This window comes from Ornithodoros turicata, chromosome 10, assembly GCF_037126465.1.
Source record: "Ornithodoros turicata isolate Travis chromosome 10, ASM3712646v1, whole genome shotgun sequence".
Taxonomy (NCBI): Eukaryota; Metazoa; Arthropoda; class Arachnida; order Ixodida; family Argasidae; genus Ornithodoros; species Ornithodoros turicata.
In genome coordinates, this window is record NC_088210.1 from 33795020 (window position 1) to 33818611 (window position 23592).

At 45.0% G+C, this 23592-nt stretch overlaps 2 protein-coding genes across 4 annotated transcripts in view; both read left to right on the forward strand.

Annotated features, from left to right (window-relative positions):
• Positions 1–5681, forward strand: part of LOC135369976 (uncharacterized) — a 106721-nt gene extending 101040 nt beyond the window's left edge. For all 3 annotated transcript variants that reach the window (XM_064603607.1, XM_064603609.1, XM_064603608.1), the window contains exons 12-15: positions 158–215; positions 495–709; positions 2370–2578; positions 4469–5681. In XM_064603607.1, coding sequence (XP_064459677.1) covers positions 158–215; positions 495–709; positions 2370–2578; positions 4469–4658 — 672 coding nt within the window. In that variant the 3' untranslated portion in view covers positions 4659–5681. The remainder of the gene's footprint in view (positions 1–157; positions 216–494; positions 710–2369; positions 2579–4468) is intronic.
• A 5245-nt stretch (positions 5682–10926) lies between these two features.
• The window catches only part of LOC135369978 (neprilysin-1-like), a 63849-nt gene continuing 51183 nt past the window's right edge, over positions 10927–23592 (forward strand). Inside the window, exons 1-2 of the mRNA XM_064603612.1 lie at positions 10927–11217; positions 20350–20729. Coding sequence (XP_064459682.1) covers positions 20650–20729 — 80 coding nt within the window. The 5' untranslated portion in view covers positions 10927–11217; positions 20350–20649. The remainder of the gene's footprint in view (positions 11218–20349; positions 20730–23592) is intronic.

Here is a 23592-nt window from a genome sequence, read left to right on the forward strand (position 1 = left end):
TATCACCAGCATCTCTCTGTCGTTTACTTCTTTTCCTTGGTTTCTTGTTACTGAAGATAATTACTATTCACTGATGTTGTGCCAAGCTACGAGCGATAGGAATAATCGCTGGAACAGTTCATTAGGAAATAATGAACTGTTTGTTTTTCCTTTTTAGATTTTCTTCACCACAACATACTGGATGCTGTTTGCTCTGTTCGGAGCACTCATATCTTGTAAGTAATCCATTCTACAATGTTGCTTTCACACACTACTTCGTAAGCTTTGCTTCTATTCTCACGACATTCTGTGTCAGTCTAAACGATGGCTTCTCACTCCACTGTACTAATGTCCAGCTGGTCCACGACTGGGCGAGGTGTTCTTTTTTATTTTTATTTTTTCAGGCTACTATATTACTTTAACTTATAGAAACCCCAGATCCTTAGTATCTGATGACGTTCACTTAATAACACGTGTGTGACATAGGACTGATCTTCATTGCTGTCCACTTGCAGTTCCTCCTGAACGTGAGGTCATCAACAAAGAGAGAGCATCCGGAGCGTACCGGCTCTCCGCGTACTACCTAGCTAAGATGATTGGAGAATTGCCTCTCACGGTGACGTTGCCCTCAGCATTTCACCTCATCGCCTATCCCATGCTGGGCTTTCATAGTGCGCAGACGTTCCTCAGCCTGTGGGGATTCCTTGTGCTCAGCACCGTAGTGTCGCAGGTATGTTGCCCCTTCCAACAGCACAGTTTTGTATGTCATAGCACGGCCTTCAACGGTACTACAGTGAAACCCGCGTATAACGATATTGACGGTAATCGCGAATACGGGGTACATCGTTAAATGAGGGCTGACCTAAATAGCGCGTCCTCGAAAAGTCGCGCGCCACCCCGCGTGTAGCAAAAAAAAAAGAACATATGCTAAAAGAAAAAACGCGAAGCTCTGTGACATCGCAGTAGCTTGGGAGAACAGCGATCAGAACTCGTGGAGGGAACCAGACAACATAGGAGGACAACGTCTGGCAACACTACACGTCACCATTCTGCTAGTCGGCTTCACCTAACGCCTGCGTGCTTTAGGAGAAGCTCGCTTTAGAACACTGTCGCGCGACTCGCGGGTATAAACCTCAACAGGGGCCTACACAGTTGGGCATGTGCCCATGTGTGGGTAAATAATGAAAAATGAAATACTAAATCATGGCTGTGAGTAGACGATGATATCGTCTATCACATATCAATACCATTATCATTCGTAGGCATGCATAAATAAAAATTTAAAAAATGTAGTTGCATCTCTGGGCATTGTGCTAAATGTGTATAAGTGCAGTAGCTTTATAAGTAGGGCCTGAAGTTTTAGGGTTTTACCTGATTCCCCAAATTTGCACCCCGAATTGGAGGTTGACTCTTTAGGGTGAAGCCCGATTTTTACCTGGCAAATTGCCCTCACTGTCGGAATGCACACTAACTTTTTTTGGCAGCAAATGCAGTTACATCACAGTGTGTACCAAACAAGTACAGTTAGTTTGAGTAACTGAGCCAGATTTCTCCCCGAATTTAGCATACTGGAAGTTTTTGTACCTGAATCCGCGTGAATTTTGAGCACACGTTTACTTACCAGACTGTGACCCCCGAACATAGAAAAAAAAAATTTCCTGAAAAAGACGAAGGTCTGTCACCTGCAATCATTTTATATCTGCTGAAAGATCTTTCAGCATCTACAGAGTTTATAGGAACTTTATAGGGAAATTATAGGAAGGAGCTTACAATACATGCCCTGTGGAAGGCATTATTTAAGAGTCTTTAAAGGCAAACTCCCAGAAATCAAATCAAAGTCCCCAACTGCCACCGCTAAACTGCACACGGGAGGGACGCCGCCCCTTCCTCAGACGAAGTATGCACAATAAACTCGGGCTAACGATATCTTAAGCTAAGCTACAATCTGTCTGTACTGGTCCTTGCAGCATGGGCAGTTTCGTAAAGGTGGCTTCACCTCATGCAGGGAAGCTTCCGGTGAAGCCCACTTTCGGAAGGTGTCGTCCTTATTTCGCGAATAGTCGGATATTCGGAAATCCCAATATTGGGTATTTGATTCGCGAAAGAAATACTTCGAGTGATCGATATTTGATTAGAATTCGAGAACTCAAATATTTGCACACCCCTAAAAATAAGGGATTCCGTGAAATTCCGTGCCAAACGAAGGGTTCCGCGATATATCGTGGAAAACTCGGGGCCTTAGCTATAACGCACCGCAGAGCAAAATTGCGCCGTGACTCCTGGTGATAAGCTCGACAGACGAGGCAGGATTTCGAGCGAGATTAAGTGTCACCTCATTGTTCCTGTGGGCTCAAGTGTGTAGAACGACCTTTTTCCTTTTCTCTCCCCAGAGCGTCGGGTTATTTATTGGGGCAGCCTTCACAGACCTTCAAGTGTCCGTGACAGTGTCGGCACTCTATTCGCTGTCCACGATGCTCTTCGGAGGTTACTATGCATCATCCTTGCCTCCGTGGCTCCGTTGGCTTCAGTATTTCTCAATGGTCCACTACGCCTTTCAAAACATGCACATGGTGGAGTTCAGCAACGGACCTGATGTCAGGTATGCAGCTCCTGTTGCCTTCCTAAAAGTAGACGGAATTGTGCAAGTGAGGGAACATGGTGTGGACCAGGGTTGGAATGATTCCGGAATCATTCCAGATTTGTCAGAGCCCAGAATGGAATTGGAATGGAATGGAATGGCGGAAACTGTCCTAGGAATGGAATGGGATTAGGCTTTCTTTTCTTTCCTTTTTTTTTTCGCAGGAGGAATGGAATTGGAATGGACTGGTCTGGGTGCAACACGGTCAAGGGCGAAATAACCTTGTCTTTTTGCTTCTTCCGTGATGGGCAGTGTCAATCTCCTGTATAGCACTGCTGGGCTACCCAGCACGGTTACCGGTCCCTCTTCTTTTATTGATGGAATTAAAGGAATGGAATGGGGTTGCCAAGCCATTCCAGGAGTGGGAATCGACCATACCTTTTCATTCCGAGGAATTGAAAGGGATGGAATTATCGCGAGTCTGCATTCCTCAGAATGGAAAAGGAATGGAATGGGTGATCCCATTCCCCAACTCTGGTGTGGACATCCCCTGTGACCATGTTCGTTTTTTGTACCTGCAGATGATGACGCGCTTAGAGGTTTGCGCGATGTGGGTTGTATCTTGACTTGTGGACGGAAACGGAATGTTTTCAAATTTGTGTTGATAAAATGAGGATGCAACTTCTGCTTCTGCGGTACGCGTGGACGTCCACGTCACTACCTGTGACTAAGCATTCTGCGCGTGCTGTCCTTTACTTTATTAATTAATGCAGCATTAATTGTTGTCCTCTCCCGCCCCTCTAAGCATAGTTAAGGATTAGTGTCTCTGCTCGCATTCCCTAGCTTCCCCAGCCGCAGTTGAATGGCATGTTGGTTGCACAGAAAACCAGAACTTGTTATTGATAGGAGTAGCGCTGCAAAGGCCAACACATTAAGTAGTACACATTTGGCATGCCAATGCAGGCCTTGACAGATCAGTTAGTGATGTGTCCACATACGGGTCCCAAGGTTGCTGTTTCGAATCCGGCCGTCAAGCAGAATTTTGGTGGCGTGTTACAAATTATTCGGAGAAGTTAAAGGTACCGTAAAGCAGCAGACAGACAGGTTATGTTGGCGTTGTAGTTTAACAGCTTGTTGCTTGTAAACCCAGCACAGCAAGTTATATATGTGACAGGGAACCCTAAATATTTTTAACATGCCAGTAAAATTGGGGTAAAACAACACGAGGCGAAGTCTGGTGGGAAATAACCCCCAGTTTGTCGAGCAACAGTGTCTTCCCAACTGGCTTGCTGCTCTTGATGACTACGTAGCCAACATCCCAAAAAACCAGATATGTCCAAAGGATATCCTGCGGATATACTGTATCTGACGTTCCAATGTCTCAGGGATATCTGGAAACGTCCTGTTTACGTACGTGGGATATCCAGGGGACCAGGGTTTCTTCCTCATTTTGCGATCCTGAGGAAGTCCCAAAAATATCCATTCTCGATTTTTGGGTCGGTATAGGACCTCCAGTGTTCCTCCGGTGGACCTCTAGTTTTTTTATGTTGAAAGCAATCTTCCATGCCAATGTGTAGCCGACTTCTACTTTAGACGGAGTGTTAATTCACGTGCAGTGTAGTTTTGCTGCCGTATTTGATGAATAATACGCAGGGGGTGGTGACATTGACACAGTGTTTTTCAATTTTAATTTTCTAAAAAAAACTATAAACGCAGTTGGGACAGAAATAGTGTCGCAAGAGCACTTATAGTGGTCAGGCTATCAAATAGATAAATTTTCTGAGATTGCAGCACTACTGGTTTACAGTACCTTTTAAATCCAGCGTGCCTTGTGAAATTTATGTCTGGCAAAAGCTGCAAGGTGTGAAGCATGACCACATCTCTGACAGCGCCTTGTTTTCCGTTTCCTAGGTGTTTGCCGCAGAACTCCCACTTTGCAGCCTGCAACAGCGGCAGCTCCGTCATTCCAGTGCAGGACATCATTCAGGACAATGGTGTCCCCTTACCCATCTGGGCAAACACTCTCATCCTCGTCAGTTTCCTCGTCGTATTCCGGCTACTGGGATATCTAGTGTTGCGCTACATCCATCGACCAAAATAGAGAAAGACCTTTGTGGACTGCTTTATCACAAAATGGATCTTACTTTTCTTTTTTCTTTTTTTTGTGCACTCAGCAACGATTTTTTCCACTGACCAGTGTACATAGCTATGTGACTCCTTTTTTTTTTTTTTACCATCTCATGAACAAGAACACTGTGTGACATCATACGCTAAAGAGAGACTAGCTGCTCGTCGAGCACAAAAGAAGCGAAAAACCTTCCATGCCTTTTGTGTATATTATTCTTTTTTGCTGAAAAGTTCAGCACAAAAAAAGGACCGTCGATGTGCCAAAACCGTGTGCGCGACTTTTTTTTTTTCTTTTTTACAAAAATGAAATTCGGTGTGTGACAGCGACAGAATGTGGTGGTGGACGACGACGTGAGTGCGACAACGGCAGTGTGAATTTCCTCCTGCTACGGGTGAATGAAGGCCCCCCCGGTGATGACGACTTTGTAGCCAGCACCCTTTCCACACCCTACGACAGTTTTTACACGGACACGCGTCTGATATACGTCAGGGATTCTGCAGCACACATTTGCTTGATGCTGTGTTTAATTTAAGACTGTGTCATTTTGATAGAGTATTAGACACTTAAATTATGTTGGTCACTTCGTTTTTAAACGTGAGCAACTTTGTACATACACTGAGCTGTTAACTGAGAAGTTGTTTGTACATTATGGTGATTAATTTTGTGCTTACTTAATTAATTGACGTCAGTTATTAAATAGCATCGGTACTGCTCATTTTTAGTCACTGTATATCACCAGGGATGATGCAAGATGTGAGACAGAAACTCCTGTGTTGATAAGCCCATGCTACAGTGTTGTTGATAAGTTCTTGGACACACGCATGGATGTCAACTCAATTCATAAGTGATTACTGGTGGTCTTTCATTAGCGTTATTAATGCGATATTCGACGACAGAAAAGCTTCACTGCATATTGGTTCATGTTTTATGGCAAAGGGTTTTGAGTCCTTTCAACCTCTCAACGAGAGCACCGTTAAAAAGCATTTATAACGTTTTTTTCCCTCTGGTTGTTGCATATGTCTCACAGCACAGTACACAAAACAGTCGGAACATAATATGCTATCGCAATATGCACAATGTGTATATACATGGTCTCCTTCAAACAGGCAGGTTATCCATGACAACCACTTTTTGAATTGATTTTTGCACCAATACAAACCCCAAGGAGCACCACCTTTGCTGTGGGCTTCCGGACCTGACCCTTTCTGACACCCCTTTCAGCTGCAGAGCCCTGACATGTTAGACACACAGGTGGCTGTCATATTCTTTCTCCTGCGCGCCACGGTATAGATCTCACATCCAGACATTCTCACAGAACACAATGTTATATAGTAACATACCAAAGAACATCCCTTCCTCTCTTTCTTTCTTTCTTTCTTTCCTTGCTACGCCCCGCTTTCTAAAGTAAGGTAAAGCATCCGAGCGAAAAAGCATCGCTATCTTGTTGCCGTGCCTGGTGTGCATGGTGAGCTTGAAAAGCATTTTGTTGTTCACCTCGGATTCTGGCGTAAACTTCACCAAGCATATTGCATTGCGTTGCAAAAGAATCTTATCGCCCAACTGACCCATGGATGTTCAAGACACTTTTTTTCTTTTAACAGTTTGGTGACTTTGACAAGTGCTGTCGTGTAATCCATAATGTAGGTCGAACCAGAATACAGCGCACTCACAACTTACATAGTACTGGAATAACCGAGCAAAGGTATTTACATCCAGAAAGCAGCAATTGTTAAGAAAGCGGAAAGCTTGTTAAGAAATTTTTTCGAAAATGTGGGAAAAGTGGCAGCACGGCAGCAGTGTCTTTTTTTCTTTTTTTTAAAAGAAGTTCACCCTACATTGCAGTTAATATAGTACATGTATAAATTTAGAACTGTTTCTTTTCACATATCTGAAAAACATTCTGCGTTAGGAGCATTATTTGCGGAGCATTCCAGGAATAAATCGAATGCATGTATCTGCCAAATTACCGTTCTTGGACATCTGGATTGTGCAAGAACATTGGATAATTTTATCCTTGCAGTACCCTTATGAACATGTACGGTACATTTACGCTCCATCCTGGGACAGTCAAATGCCCTCAGTGGAATACACATGAATATCATTTAACATTTTCTTTTCTTTCTTTTTTTTTTTCCCCTTCAAGTGTTTCTTGGACATTTATGGATAATTGATCTCTTCGGTTTTTGACAAAAATTTATTGCAACAAATTTTTTGCAAAAATTCTTTCCTTCTTTGTTGTCATTTTGGTTGATGTGTCAACGCAGCAAGATGCATCATGAGGCCCGCGTGAATGTGCACAGATTGGGACTATGTAGTTGAAAATTTGTGGCTAGCAAGATTGTACGGATCTGATTAGAGACTACACTATTATGCAGTGTAATTGCTTTTTGTGTGTGTGTGTGTGTTTATAGGTGGAGAAAAATTCACTTCGGGTGTTTCTGAAAAATGAAGGAAATTATAAATTTTTATGCAACAAAAATCTATACGAATGCATAGATTATCTATTTCTGTGTTCAATAATAAGTTATTTGAAGAGGGGACACATATACCTTCTATAGGCACATTTAACACCACCTACTGCTGGTGTCTGAGGTCAGCGAGGCATTTAGGAATGTAAATCGTATTCCTATTTCTTTGTAAACATGCGTTGCACCAGGAATATTGACGGGGGGGGGGGGGGGGGGGGGGGGGGGTCTAGCATTATTCGAGGCATAATCCGAATACCTAAACACATCTTCATTTCTCAAGAGACAACAGGCATTTGCAGTGAAACCCTGATGATACAGTTTTTGACGGGAAGGGGGCACTGTATCTTCCGGGACGGCACGTGACGCTAAATATAAAGTCATGTGACTCAGGGAACATGACTAAAATGTATTATCCCGGCAATTGCCTGGCCCAGGAATTACACGAGGCAAAACATATTATGGGGGAAATCATGTGATGCAGGAATGCAAGCAAAAATGTGTAGCTGAAAAATTGTGTGTCCCAGGAAAGCACCAGAAGCTGACCACTAATGAAAAATAAAGTACGAGAATAAACGTGACAAGCAGGAAAATCGTATTATTCGGGATTGTACTATCGAGGTTTCACAGTGTGCCGTATGCAAGCGTTGACGACAACAGAAGCATATTCCACAAATGAAAAGAAAGTAGTATACGACAGGCATTTCTGTTGTTTGTATATGTTTCTGGCAACCATCAGTTTTCCAGTAGGGCAGTGGTTCCCAAACCTCGGAGTACCGTGGCCCATCGTAGACGACCCCCCCCCCCCCCCCCCCCCCCGGTTTCCCCCGTCGTCGTGCCGGAGGTCCTCCGATCTCGGCGCATGAACGTTAGCCAAAACGATACACTGACATTTTATTGGAGCTACATTCAGTGCAAATTCTGAGGGCCATGAAGACTTGCACAATGGCTGGTGCTGTGCTTGTGCTTTCAGTCTCCAAATATGATTTTTCGTTTGACAGCGGTCAGAAATCGTTGCATCGTTAAACAGCTGGATACACGCAAAACTCCGAAACCACCAGCATAAACAAACACTTAATCCTGAGCGTGTCATCACGGCACCGTGATCTGCTAGCTACTACACATGCTTCGCTCACCGACAATGCGCGCGAAAACGATTTTCTTAGGTCTTTGGCGTCCGCTGTAATTCGAGAAAACGTCACTGCGCGGTGCGCGATAGACACGGATGCTGTGGCTTTTAGCGGGAGTGAATGGGCCTCACGACATAGATTTTGGCCCTCGTGCACAAGTGAAAAGCAGGCGTGAAAGTGAGGCTGTGTGATGCATCGAAAGCGTCGCGTACCCCGCACGCAAGCGCGTTTATGAGAAACCTCCAGGTCTGCTGACGCGGGCTTCTTGCTAACGCGAGATAGCGTTCACGGCGCGGCATTTTTTTAAATTTGTCGGAACGTGTCGCGACCCAGAGTTTGGGAACCACTGCAGTAGGGGAAAAACCTCCTCAGCTCTGTTCAAGCTCACATCCACAATGCAATGATGCTGTGATATGCATAATAAGTGTGAACAATGTTATTTAAAGACAAAAATTGCGGTGGCAGTGATACGCTGTTTTCTTCTTTTTTTCCCACATTTTTGTTTCCGGGCATTATAATGGCACTGTAATGCCTTTGAGGCTCTTCAGCAACAAATTATGTACATGTACACGTACTTTATTCGAAAGCAGACTGCCTGCGCTCTGCTTATATCCGGGTCCCCGATCCTATAACCGCATCTTTTATTATTATTATTATTATTATTATTATTATTCATAAATTATTATGCGAGCAAGTGTATACTTTTTGATGCGTGTGTAATATTTCCCCCCCGCTTGTTTTCCCAAGTCAGCTTACTTTCCACTGAACAGCCAGTATTTCCTTCTTCGAACGACCAACTGTTTGTACATATATCACCCAGAAAATGTTCTTACGAATTAAATGTGTTGTCTATTTTATCAACGGGAAGTTCACGTTGTGCCTTTCTTGATAGAGGTTAGCCAGTTTTAGCGGATGGTGGCGACGATGGAACTGCTTGCTGTAGTCGACCACGCTTATATAGGCGGGCAATGTCACTGCTGTCGCAAGTGGGGGACACCGTGTCCTGGGCTGACTTCACAGGGAAGTGTGCCGACATTTGTGTTGGAGTGTCTGATGAAAACCCAGGAAGAACACCCGGATTCGAACACGGTTCACCTCCTCGTCTCGACGTCGAATGCCATCTCCGTAACCTACTGGGCCACTGGAGCTTTTTTTTCCTTTGCTTTATTTATTTATTTTTTATTTTTTCCACCTGGTAATAATCGCGGGAGCTGGTCAGTTTGAGCAGGTGGTGATGGTGGTGGTGGTGAAAGGGTTAGCCGTTGCCGGCCTCACAGATGGGGGCAACGTCACGACTGACGCCCTATGGGGGAATGTGCGTCCTGGGCCGACTTCTAAGGGAACTGCGCCGACATATGTCTGAAAGCGTCTGAGGAAAACCACAGTACCGGCAATCCAGTTTGAGCAGGACAGGAAGCATTCACGGCTGATCGGACAATCGCCTGATTCCTTCCAAGTTGCTGGTCCTATATGATGTGAAAGCTTTTTATCTATGGTCCGTTTTTTTCCTTGCGTTCTTCCGATCTACAAAAGTTCCCCGAGAACACAACGAAAACGATATGAATGAAACGGTTCGAATCCTACCACCATGCAGCTGTGCCGTCCGATGTGTTCCCTGGGTTCTCCGGCAGACTTTCCGGACGACTATCTGCGCAGTTTTCCCTTTAAGTCGTCCCAGGACGCACAATCCCCCTTTATCTCCCACTCCTTCCTGCTGTCCTCTTTCCACATCTGTCCACATCCGTTACTTCGCTCAAAGCCAGAGTTGCTTCGCGGCGCTAACACTGAATATTTAAAAAAAATCCAAGTTCGGGAATCTAAATGTCAGCCGCTTCCAGGAAGTAGTGCGATCGACCTATGACGTTTCCGGTACCGTTATCGTTACCGGCACAGGAATCGTGCATCGTGAACCGTTATCCGATCTACCATCAGGACCGTGGATCTACCAAAACTAGCTGTCGTGTTCTCCACTCTCTCTCTACTCTGGGAGACATTAGAGCCAGTATATGCGTCCTGGGCCGACTTCGGGGGGAACTGGTACCGACATTCGCCCGGAAACCCAGGGAAAACCTGAGACGGCGCAGCCAGTGACAGATAGGGTTCGAGCTCGCCGTCTCCCGCCGAAAGCCATGGAGTACCATACCCACAGCCATAGGTCGGCGCGATCATGATCGCGGCAGCCTTGCCAGCTGCTTCGTGATCCCACTCATGATCGCGATCATCAGGCTTTGATAAGGCATTGCGATCATGATTGCGCCGACCTATGCCCGCAGCTACTAAAAAAAAGGGGGGGGAAGTAAGAGAGAGAGAGAGAGAAGGAAAAAAAAACGTAGCATCGACTATGCGGGCCCCTGAGATAAGCAATTGGAACGCACCTATTGGACAGCGCTGTGCACGGTGCTGCTCGCTGTCCAATAGACGCGTTCCGATTATTTTTATCGACGCATATCAAGTTATTTCTACGCTGAACGAACTTAGCCTCCTTACCTGCGTCAGATGATATCCTCTTGATAATTTATTGCGTGAGATGGGGCGAGAACTTAGACTAGGCTCGAACCACGTATACATCAGCAGCACCATGTATAGCCATTCATGCCAGGTGATTTCGTAAGCTTATGTCGCGGATCAACTGTGATCGTATGAGCGACGCCGCAGTGCATGGTCGGTCTGTGGGTGGCAGGACGTGATTTGGGGAAACGTCTGTTCGCCCCCATTGATAAGGAGTTTGTTATCACGAAGCAGACAGGCGCTCTCTCGATAAAATTACGGACACTCTGTTACATCGTCACCAACACGGACAGCGTCCGTCTTCACGGTCGCGGCAACAACCACCGAGGGCAGTTCCGTGGCATCGTGGCATGGTGCAAATGATTGGCGGCGTGCTGGATGAAGCATCCAGTAAGCCATGACGACACGGCTTTCGGAAGCAACATTGAGGTAAGTCTGAGGCCAGAGAATCCTTCTTTTCTTCTTCTTCATTATGGGCTTATAGAGATGTTAGCCAAGCTAGGGCTGGCTTGCTGCTCTAAGTTACTTGAGTTTGCTGACCAAGAGCGAGGGTAAGCAAACTCTCGCTCTTGGTCAGCTAACTCAAGGATAGTCCTTACAATCACTGGCTGCGTGAACCATTTTCTTACGAACCTCCCGAAGGCTGGCGGTTACGTACACTCCTTCCAGCAGTGCTGACTCCATTTCATGTATGTACGCTACTTTAGCAATATAGTTGCACTAATGCGGAATCAAAGGAAAGCGGTTGTCGCTTATCCCGAACATAGTGTCGCGAAAAAGGGCTAAAAAAAACTGGTGTACGTGTACTGATCCGGAGGTTTCAGTTTCGAACCCGGCCGAGGATTAAGCGATTTCCAGAGGTAGACATTGTCCTAGTACGGACAGTCCTTGTATATAGGTACGTACACTGCCACGTACATTTTAACGTACGGGTATGGAACGTTTAATTGGACAGCACTTTCTTCCTTCGTATATGCTTCGTCCTTCCTTCCTCTTTCCTCCTTGCCCTCGTTCATTTTCCCCCTTTCTGTTTCCCCCCCATCTTTTCGCGCCACGTTCGACAATATTGGAAAATCAATTCCGACCAAATGCAACGCCGCACGATTGCAACTTCCATATTTTACTTCTCAATCTAAACTGCAAAACTTTCTGAGGGAGAGAAAGTGAGAGAGAGAGGGAGGTTGCGGGCAGTGGAAATAATCACGCGTGCCCTCTCCCAACATCACCCTTTCCAGCCCATCAGCGCTGCCTCGATGGCCACGAATGCATGTTATGGTACGATTTTGCGGCACAAAGTTTTTCATGGTGAATTTTGATTCTTTCTTCTTTTTTTTCTTTTTCACAATCTAACTCTCCTTACTGTGGCATTTATTTTACCATCTCATCTTCTCGGGCCCCCTGCGGAGAAATATGAAAATTGCCTCGCGAAACAGGGCGCGAACCGAAAACAAACAAAAAATTATATTAAAAAAAAAAAAAAAAGAAGTTGGAAATGGGAGGCGTGGAATGGATAACGACTTGCTGTGAGAGCGAGGAATATATTAGGACGCCTGTGCATCGTTTTCTAGTGCCATGTACTGCATGGCTTCTTCCTCAGTATATAGTGACTTCCAAACTTACGCCATTTCGGGTTATATCGATAAAGGCCGAAATAACTGTATTATTAGCGAGTACAAAAACGTTTCTGTAAGGATGTGTACGGCAGCAGGCAGCGCATATTTATGCGTCGGTAGAAGTTTTTTTTTCTAGTTCTGTAATTTCGCGCTGTCACCGCGATGCAAGTATGGCTGTAGGTGGCGTACAGCTGAAAAGAGTGAGGCAGAAAGGAAGTTGTCGTGACGTGTCCGTGTGCGATATACATTGCCAGGTTTCGTTATGCAAATGAGCCAGACAAACTACGCACTTTTCGAGCGCAGAAACGACGCGACCTTCGCTTTACCTGTGTCGGAGAGCGGGCTATCTGGCCAACAGATTAGCGCCTACTCCAATCACCTCCGTCGCTCCAAAGCACGTGGTCGTCTCACGTGGATTGCCTGTCGCTCTTTCTGCGCTCGAGTAGCGCGTAGTTATGGTTTCAGCTCATTTAATTGCATAGCGAAATTTGGCAATCTAATTCATTCAATCAATTCTGCCAAATCGCATTTCACAGAAACCATCTCATAAGTTAATTTACGAATTTTTGGCTCATTAGTCGTCCAGTGTTTTTATTTTTATGTTGCGTTAGCGCCGCGAAGCAACTGTGGCTATGAGCTGCGTATACAGATGTGGATAGATGGAGAGAGGACAGCAGGAAGGAGTGACGGACAGGGGGTTAGTATGCGTCCTGGGCCGACTTCAGGGGGAACTGTGCCGACAAGTCGTCCACTAGTTGCATACACTGTCCTGTACAGACTGTCCGCAACGGTCGCGTAATTCGTTTGCCAAGGTGACATCAAGGTGACATCAGCGCTGCTCTCATAGTTTTTAATAAAAAAATCTGTGTCGAATAATAACAAAAAAAAAACGAAGAAGAAACACTTTGTGTATACAGTGAACCCTCGTTATTATGACCATGGTCGTTCCCGAAAATTTTGGTCATAATGCGGAATTGTCATATTAACGGGGGGCATTTGCAGAGGTTTCACTAAATTGTTCCCCAGGAGTATGGTCGTAAAGCGCGTATGTCAGATTATCGGGGGTCATATTAACGAGGGTTCACTGTATATCACGTGTCCCGGGTCGTCATTAGTCTTGGAAGCCTGCCGGGGAAAACGTCAGACAGCACAGTCGGTGGAGGGGGTTTGAACCAACCACCTCCGAGTCTGCTGATGTACTTGAGTACTAGAGACTACATGATGCTGTATACGGGGTGTTCAAAATTAAGATTTCACTAGCACTTTATAAATAGGCGAACAAAAGAAAAGTGGCTGCTATTTTTCTGTTCCTTGAGTAAGAAACAGGTGCTACATAACTAGCAGCACCTGTTTCTTACACAAGTAGCGTAAAGTTATCATCCGGTTTCCTGTCATCGCGGTGTTTGCGTAGCGCTCCTGATAGCTTAATTTTGAACACCCTGTATAATGACGAGAGAATTCGGCGATTTTACTTAGTGATAAGCCGTATCCTTCCGCGTATCTAAGTTATTTATGTTGCACCCAGCTAAAAAAAAAAAAGAAGAAGAAGAAAATACGAGCCTGGCAGCAAGGAAAGCCTCGTGGGAGCAACGATGGAGGCAGCGGCTGAAAGTAACCTAACACTTGGCTCACTTGGGAGCCATTCTGTAGATAAGCAGCTGTTTCCTGCCATTTAACTTGTTCTGTCGCATATTCCTCGAGGGACAAGTAAAACAACAAAAAAAAAAAAACTTCGAGATTGGTTGCTTGCTTGGTAGCGCGTTATTGCCGAGCGATCTGTCGACCAAACGTGTACGACCAAACAGCCCGTTTTTTTTTTTTTTTTCTATCGCTTTTTAACCTACTGTCTGCCTGTGCGGAGGCATGTTACTTGGCTTGACTTGGCATGTCTTGACATGTTACTTGGCTTGACTTGGCATGTCTTGACATGTTACTTGGCTTGACTTGGCATGTCTTGACATGTTACTTGGCTTGACTTGGCATGTCTTGACATGTTACTTGGCTTGAATTTGCGCGGAACCGTGTGTCGACATTACCCTCACAGCCGTCTGACGAAAACCCACAGCCGGTGTCACTTCCCAGTCTCGGCGAAGCAATTGAGGGAAGATAGATTCAAAGGACCAATAAGGTGACATTTAACGCGGCTCCAAACCCTGTCTCATCTGTCAGTCAATCTGTTCATTAGGAAAACACCACGCCAAATATTTTCGCTCTGCGGTGTATTATAACTGCGCAATCAAATCAAATCAAATCACATCAAATCAAACTCCACCGGCCACGGACGGCCGACACCATCCTCGCGTGGCGTAGAGAAGTCTAAGTGCATTTGTTTCGCTTTCGTTCTTTGTTCTCAGCTCACGCGCTGCTTGTACCTGCTTGAGCCTGTCGCTCCTACGTCACGTGCCCGGGGACCACGTTACGTCACGACTTTCCCTCGTTCTCCGATGCGCTCTTTTCACGAGATGAGGATTTTTTTAAAGGTGTGCTAAACAGAGGCTTCGCGCGCGGTCACCTGCCCGATTCCGATTAAACCCGGGTTAAACCCGATTCCGCCCGGTTATTCCACCCCCTCCCCGAACTGACCGCTGACCAATTCGGGTTAAACCCGAATTCTTCCCGAATTCCGGTCACTATGAAATCCTCACGTGACGTTTCCACTGGAGGCGAGCAATAAAGGTCGTCACGTGTAACGCATGTAAGAATGGGTCACTTACGTTCCCAGCGATACACCCATGTGTGTCAACACTGTCTATGCCTTCGGGGATTACCGCTGGAAGGTCACGATCACGCAAAAAAAAAGCAACAAAAAAACAAAAAACAGATTAGGAAAAGGACTTAATAGACGAGGGGAGAAACAAAAACACCCGATAGCACCCGAAGGCACACTTATCGCACGATTTCTCCCCGCGACTTCCCAAGCAGCACAATGTACTGAAAGTCGAGTGCAATAGGGGTGGACGGGTAGGTAGAAGACCTTGAACACACTTATGAAACTAAAGAACATTGACAAGACGCATACCGGCCACCCCTATTGCACTCGACTTTCAGTACATTGTGCTGCTTGGGAATGTACTGAAAGTCGAGTGCAATAGGGGTGGTCGGGTAGGTAGAAGACCTTGAACACACTTATGAAACTAAAGGACATTGATAAGACGCATACCGGCCACCCCTATTGCACTCGACTTTCAGTACATTGTGCTGCTTGGGTTACAGCTTTTAAAAATAGCGCCCGATTTTTACCCCCCGAATCGGAGAAAGGCATTTAACCCGAAAAAAAGTCACTCCCTAAAACCCAAATAACTGCGACTCAACTTGTTCACCAGCGTGCTTTGTTTCGAAAAACAAAAACAAAAAAACACTAAAATGGGACTCCTGCCATCACTGACAACGCGCTAAAAGGAGTCAACAGAAACATTTCTGGGATTATCAGCCGCAATCCCTTCCGACTATGCGGAAGAAAAAAAAAACGAGACCAAAACCCAAACGAGCGGAAGTTTCTGGGGAGGAAAGTTGTGCGGCGAAGCGATAGCACTTGAACACGCAGAAGGGCTTAGCAAAAGTGAACCTCATTGCAGCCGCTGAGGATATATAGAGTACATAAGAAGGAAGGAAAAGGCGTGCTCTGCTTGAAGAGTGATCCGTTACCATGACAACGAGGGGCTCTGAATGTTACAAGAAGCTTCTCCGAATCCAGTTGCAAGACAGCAATTACAGAGGGCTTGTCCAGTATAGCGGAAACATTCTCTCTTGTTTCTGTCGAGCGGATGCGATGTCGGAAACAGGTAACCGCACGGAGGCTAATTACGTTGCCGGAGTTCGTGGCTAGGTAGGATTAAAAAAAAAAAAGGGGGGGCTTTGAACAGGTATACAAGGCGCACCTTCTTGGTTGTTGTTTCTTAGCAGTGAGCGTCTCATTTGCATACGCTCATTAATTAAATAAAACTCCTAACTTTTAAGTTTTATTCGGACGCTTTCGGAAGCTCTGTTTTACGGATCGGAACCTTCAGCAAAAAATGTTCCAGAAAAAAAAAAAAAAAAAAAGATAAAGAAACCGCGTCGACACATAGTGACTTTTAGAGTAATTATTTGGTTTTTGTTTACATATTTCTTGCGCAGAGCAACGTCCCAATGCGCTTTTTCGCTCAGTTATCCGGCTGCAAACTACGCGCTCTGCGGCAGTTCCTTCTTTTTTTTTTTTTCTTTTTTTTTTTTTTTTTTGTGAACCAGGCTGATGAACACGCAATTTGCAGGAGAATATCACCTCTGATGGAACTTCCCAATCATCATCATCAAATAATGTTGTCGTGAGTGAGTGAGTGAGTGAAAAAGAAACTGAGCGAATTTGTCGTTGCAACCGGATAGCTGAGCGAAAGAGCGCATTGGTTCGCTGTTCCAGCGCAAGAATTATGTAAACCGATACCAATTAATTACAAAAAAGAAAAAGAAGCACCAACTTTCGACGCGTTTTTTTTCTTTTTTCTGGAATATTGTTCGCTGAAAACCCCGATCGGGAGGCTTCTACAGTGGCGACCCCAAGGAGGATGATCGTACCTCCCCAAATAACATTAGGTTAGGTTAGGTCGTTAGGTTAGGTTAGGTTAGGTTAGGTTAGGTTAATGCTCTCCCTCTCCCCTTCCCAATTACCGGCTTCGACAATGAAACCCCCCCTCCCCAAAGTGAGAGTCCGGATCGCGCCCCTGGGTTCCGAAGGCTTCCGAAGTGCAATTTAAGGGTTCGGAGTTTTATCTTATGATGGGGACCGTATGCAAATGAGCCGATCACTGCTCAGTTCTTAGCCGATGATGGGATGATGGGACATGGGATCAGGGATGATGGGAGGCGTACGCCTTTTTTGTGACAATTATGAACCGCATAATTGTCGCAAAAAAGGTTTACGCCCCCCATTTTCAACAAATCAGTGCCGAGAACGATGTCATTCGAAATGATGGTTGGACTACAGATGAAGTAACGGCCGTTTCGCTAACGGACTTTGCCGTAGCGCCACCTATGTTTACGGATTATTCAGCCGGGTAACCTGCGTGAAACACCCTATATATTTTATACGTATCTGCGCTACCCAGATTGCTATCTTCCTTTAGATTGCCCGCTGTCTATAGCTCCTGTATCGTTCACCCTTATGGTCGTCTAGCCCACAGACGGTCTGTTACGTATATTCAACGTCGTCTCCAAAAAGAAGCGGCACAAAAGCAAAATGTTGATGTTAAAATTTGATTATACAGGTGAATATAAATGGTCCACGAAATTTAGGGCTCCTTGTGGTCACTTTATGAAACAGGCGTGTTGTTTTAGCCGCTCAACATCTGTGGGTTCAGCTAGAAAGGGCCTATATTTACGACCTCAAGGTACGTACGTCATCAATGGCGTCAGGTGTTTAGGACTAAAAGTCTGGGAACGAATGATGGATTCCGTGCGGTGCTCGCTTTGCTGGAAGTTCAGTAACTGTTACAAAGTTTAGTTTGAGTTTGATTATACATTTAAAAAAAATGAATACAGTGAACCCTCGTTATTATGACCATGGTCGTTCCCGAAAATTTTGGTCATAATGCGGAATTGTCATATTAACGGGGGATTTGCAGAGGTTTCACTGCATTGTTCCCCAGAAGTACAGTCGTAAAGTCCGTACGTCAGATTATCGGGGGTCATATTAACGAGTGTTCACTGTAAAGTGAACCCTCGTTATTATGACCATGGTCGTTCCCGAAAACTTTGGTCATAATCCATAACTGTCATATTAACAGGGGGATTTGCAGAGGTTTCACCGCATTGTTCCCCAGGAGTACGGTCGTAAAGCGCGTATGTCAGATTATCGGGGGTCATATTAAAGAGGGTTCACTGTATCATCCGCAACATGTGCCAAGTCCGTCTAAAAACGCTAGTCTTTGTCCACGTTTTCGCGAAACAGTGAAACCTCCGAAAAATCCCCTCCGTTAATATGACAATTCCGCATTACGACCAAAGTTTTCGGGAACGACCATGGTCATAACAACGAGGGTTCACTTATACCGAATTCATCGTCCGACGAATTCTGCTGCTCCCACATAGATCCCGGAAATGAAAAAGAGGGGTAAAAAGAAAAATGAAGAGATAAAAATAGAAAAAATCACCCCCCGGTCTCCGAACTGACATGCGTAGCTATAGCTACATAGAAGTGCTACTTGGCTCTACACAGCACGCTGAAGTCACGTCTGCGCTGACACGATTCCTTCGGGAATCTAAACTCTTATGGGCACTCTCTGGTACATCCTATATGACTGTCTGCGCAACGATTAGTGAAGGAGCTGTTTTTTTTCTGTATTTTCCCATAATTTTCTGTGTCTCTGCTGCTTTTACCTTCTTTTGTTTGTTTGTTAGCTTTTGGGAATAGCAAGCCTACATCATGGATAACCTTTTCCTGCTCTCTCTTTTTTTTTGTTCTTCTTTCTTCTTTTGTTCTTCTTCACCTAGAAGTGAAATGAATTGCGAGAAACTAACGGGAACGGGGAACTAGACGACACGCGGTCCTAAGATACAGATTTCATATCACTGCTCACTATGTAGTTGACAAGTGCTGATAACGCCGCATCTCTCTTCTTGGGTTCCCATACACCCAGCACCTTGACTATATCGAAGGCTGTTAGAAAGTTAGTTGAACGACGCCTATTTATTTGGTTATATATATATAAAAAAAAAACAAGGTATCGCACCGTCACACCTGCAGGAAAGGGTGTACCTCGAGCAGCTTCACATATAATTGCAGAGTTTACGGCGTAGTATTTTCCACACGCTGAATTGCGTAGATGCATAAATTATTTGATGGCTACTGAACCTTTTTATGTGCAGATTAAATAAAAACAGCGGCTGCGTATTAATATATATAGTATAAAGTATTATTTGCATAGTATAGCAGCTTTGGCTGTTTTGTGCGCGCAGCGTTAATCAACATTTCCATACCTTGAACGTCACGCTGGGTGGACGTCCTGAGCTCCAACCTTTGCTCTTGTTAAGCTCTGTAGGTTACCTCTACCTGAATTCCGGGCTCGCCGGCTTCACGGGTAATTAGCGTGGTCCACTGCGAGAGAAAAAGGACGCGCTTTTTTTTATACGGCTTCTGTCGCCAAGTTAGCTATTTCAATTCTGTCACTCTAGAATATCTATTTTCTGTTCTTTCTTGTTTCTTTTCTGCGTTGACAGGAAAAGGTTGAAGCGAAGGGATGAGGGGGGTGAAGTTTGAATGACTGATGCATTAAGAACCTTCTGCATAGAGAAAAAAGGGGCGTGTAATATGGTGCACGCAGCTGTAGCTTAGGGGGGATATGTTTATTAAGAAAAAAGAAAGGAATTGTCAGCCAGACGGAGGTCGGCTTGCTATTCCAACAAAAAAAAAAAGGGGGGAGGAAAGAAAAGAAAAGTGAAAGAATAAAAGAAAAGAAGAAGAAAAAGAAGAAAAGAAAAGGAAAATGAAGAACACAAAACTAAAACTTAAAAGTCACGCAGCTGGTAGCTCAATAACCCGGTGTGATTATCGACACCTGTCAGAGTCAGAACCCCTTTAAGTACAACGTATCCTCCTACTGAACCCAAGGTTGCCTTTTTGGAAACCAGCCGAGGATGCCAACAACTTGGTGACTGGGTGTAAGATACTTAGACACACCGTCGGCGCGCATTAAACGAGCCTCTGCCAATTAATCCGCAGACAGATTTTTTTTTAAATTCCGTGTTAGCGCCACGAATAAACTGTGGCTAGGAGCGGCGTACAGATGTGGAGAGATGGAGAGAGGACAGCGCAGGAAGGAGTGGGGGCACGAATTATTATTAATCTAAAGCTGCAGTATTTGTCAACGAAATCTGAGGCTCCGCCGCTTAATTAAAGCGTCGTTTGCAGGTCGTCGGGAAAAGCTGGCTGCTGCGTCTGTGATATTTGCTTTTACATATTTCGCACATTTTTCAGAGCCTTCAAACGAAACGTATAGCAGCTCCCGCCGTGCAACTCCACCGACGACGGACAGATGGTGCTGCCCCCTATCATCATCTTCCTCCTCTCCCATCCTCAATGGACGGCGCGGGGGAGAGTGTGTGATCGGCGGCCGCAGCCAAGGGCCGACCGTTCGGCTGCGGGCACCGGGAGAGAAGCCCGAGTGCATGCACAACGGCGCACTGGGGTTTCCTCGCAAACCCTGACGTTGAGCGGATGCGGTCGGCTGATCCGGGAAAGCCTCCTCAATCCTGTGGGCGCATATAGCAGCCTCCAATGGCGGCATCGCCCCCGACCGAAGAGGGCCACCGGAGGCCGCCACATGAGGAGATTACCTTCACGCCGAGGACCCACAGGTGAGAGACCTTTACCGTCTGCACCTTGCAGCAGGGCACGGCCATGTGCACGCTCTTAAAAATGAACTCTACCTATATAGCCAACCATTATCTCGAATGATATATTTATCTGCCCGGATTTGTTGAAAACAGGACGCCTTTTTTGTGACACTTATACTGGTCATAATTGTCACAAAAATGGCGTATACGTCTCCCGTTTTCAACAAATCAAGGCAGATAACGATATCATTCGAGATGATGGTTGTTGGCTAGGAGCGTGCTATGCGGTCAAGTTCATTTTTAAGAGTGCAGGAAATTGTCATCTACAGTGAACCCTGGTTAATATGGCCCCCGATAACGTGACATACGCGCTTTAGGACCATACTCTTGGAGAACAATGCTGTGAAACCTCTGCAAATCCCCCCCCCCCTCGTTAATATGACAATTCCGCATTATGACCAAAATTTTCGGGAACGACCATGGTCATAATAACGAGGGTTGTATTTCCATCCTCGGTACAGCAAAGCTGCACTTACCGAGTCCATTCACTTGGCAGCGCATGAAAGCTGCTGAAAATGTTTTGTGGTTCGTGTACTTTTTCCTCTTTATAAATGCTCTCGTGGTGCGTTAAACTGTATCGAATCATCAGCATCTTCTATTTATTTATTTATATTTATATGTGTCTACTAACAGCCTAAAGCCTTACAAGCAGTACACAATAAAAACACACAACATAGGAATGTATTAATACAATAAAATTAAACGTTCATAGCACAATGAAAAAGCATGCAGCTCGCATTGGCCATACTTATACAAACATCAGAGTTCACATGCGCGACGAAGAGCTGATTGGACACTTCTCATATTACTATTAAACAAGTCAACGCAAGCAGAATTAATGTTACTTAAAATCTGTATTCTTAATGAGGGACATTTTTCTGTAGAGTTACCAAAAACATGAAACATTCGCAGCGCTCTGGTGTTGCGCTTTGGGACGGAGAGAGCTAGCCTCGTAATTACACTAGTACAATCTACACGATTTTGTAGACACTTATACAAAAACATCTGATCACGGTAAACCCGCTTGCTCAAAAGGGATGGCAGTGAAATGCTGTCACTTAACCACGGAAAGCGATACTCTACTGTGCGCACGAGTCTTTTTTGCACCTTCTCAATTTTCTCTGCATTGGTTTTTGACAGTGAATTCCAGGCCACTGACCCGAACTCCAATATAGGCAGGACAAGTGACCGGAATAAAGATATAATGCAGTTGGGATTGCTAAAAGCTTTCGTCACTCTTGCAATTGCTCCAAAAATAGAGTAAGCCTTGTTGGTAACAACAACAGTGTGATCTCCAAAGGCAAGTCTGCTGTCAAACGTCACACCTAAATCGCGTACAGCAGATTCACGATGAATGTTTACAGTTTCTATACTGTAAGCATAAGTAATTGGCGATGGCTTCATTGTGTAAGTCATAACATGAGATTTCTGCGAGTTCAGCACGAGGCCGTTATGGCGACACCATTTCACAAGAGAATTGATATCATCTTGGATCCTTTGACAATCTGCAGTGCTGGCTACAGAACAAAACAGCTTAACATCATCCGCGAACTGAAGTAATTCACAGTGATTTATAACAGAGATTAAGTCGTTAGCATAAATATTAAACAATAAGGGTCCTAAAGTGGAGCCCTGTGGAACACCTGAGGAAGGAATGAAGGTTTTAGAGCGTGCACCATGCAATTGAACGTGGTTAGGACGACAAGTCAAGTAACTAGTGAACCACTTACAAAAGTTTTCCGATAGACCATAGATCCCCAGCTTGTAGATAAGACGAGAATGATTGACCAAATCGAATGCTTTTGAGCAATCAAAATAGATAGCGTCAACCTGACCTCTATGGCCAACACGTGCAGCTGTATAATCTAAAAATGTAACTAGATTGGTCTCAACTGAACGACCCTTAATATAACCGTGCTGGGCGGACGACATATAAGCAACAAAGTAAGCAGAGAGAGAACATTGTACTATCTTCTCGAAAACCTTAGAAAATGAACACAATAATGAAATTGGCCTGTATTTTGTAACATCATCACGTCTACCACTTTTGTGAATAGGAATAATCATAGTCTGTTTCCATAAATCGGGAAAAATGCCCTGTGAGAGAGACAGATTGAATATATGACTGAGTACCGGAGCTAAAATATCGCTGCAGCCCTTTACAATAAACACAGGCACAGAGTCTACACCCATGGATTTCTTGGGGGGCAGTTTCTTAATTGCACACAATACATCTGCCTCAGTCACGGTAGGTAGTCGAAGACAGGTGTACGTGCCCGGGAGGTCAGGGGTGTCCAATGTCTCACTCACATAGACCGAAGAAAAATATGCAGCAAAAGCTTCGCACACTGCCGACGGCTCTGACATCAACACACCTTGGTGCTTCACAGCAAAGTTTGGTCGGCAAGAGTTTCGACGATACGAAAGGTGCTTCCAAAAGAGATTCGGGTTGGCGGTCACATTTCTAGATATTAATTCATCATTGGCTATTTTGTCGCGTTTGAAGAGCATCTTTGCTTCCCTACGACACTGGCGAAACTTAAGATACCAATGTTCAGCGCCGCTTCGTTTGAACTTCCTATGATATTTTAACTTTTTCCGCAACGCACCCTTGAGTTCCCACGAAAACCAGTAGGGATACCGCGACTTCTTAATTGACGACTTCGGTATAAAAGTATCCATAGCGGTCTTGATCGCATCAGTTAGTTTCAACACTGCGGTGTTCACGTCGCTCTCGACGAGGACTGTGCTATCCCAGTCGTAGTCTCGAAGGTACTTATACAGGTCCTCGTAGTTGCCTTTCATATACATATACCGATCTGGC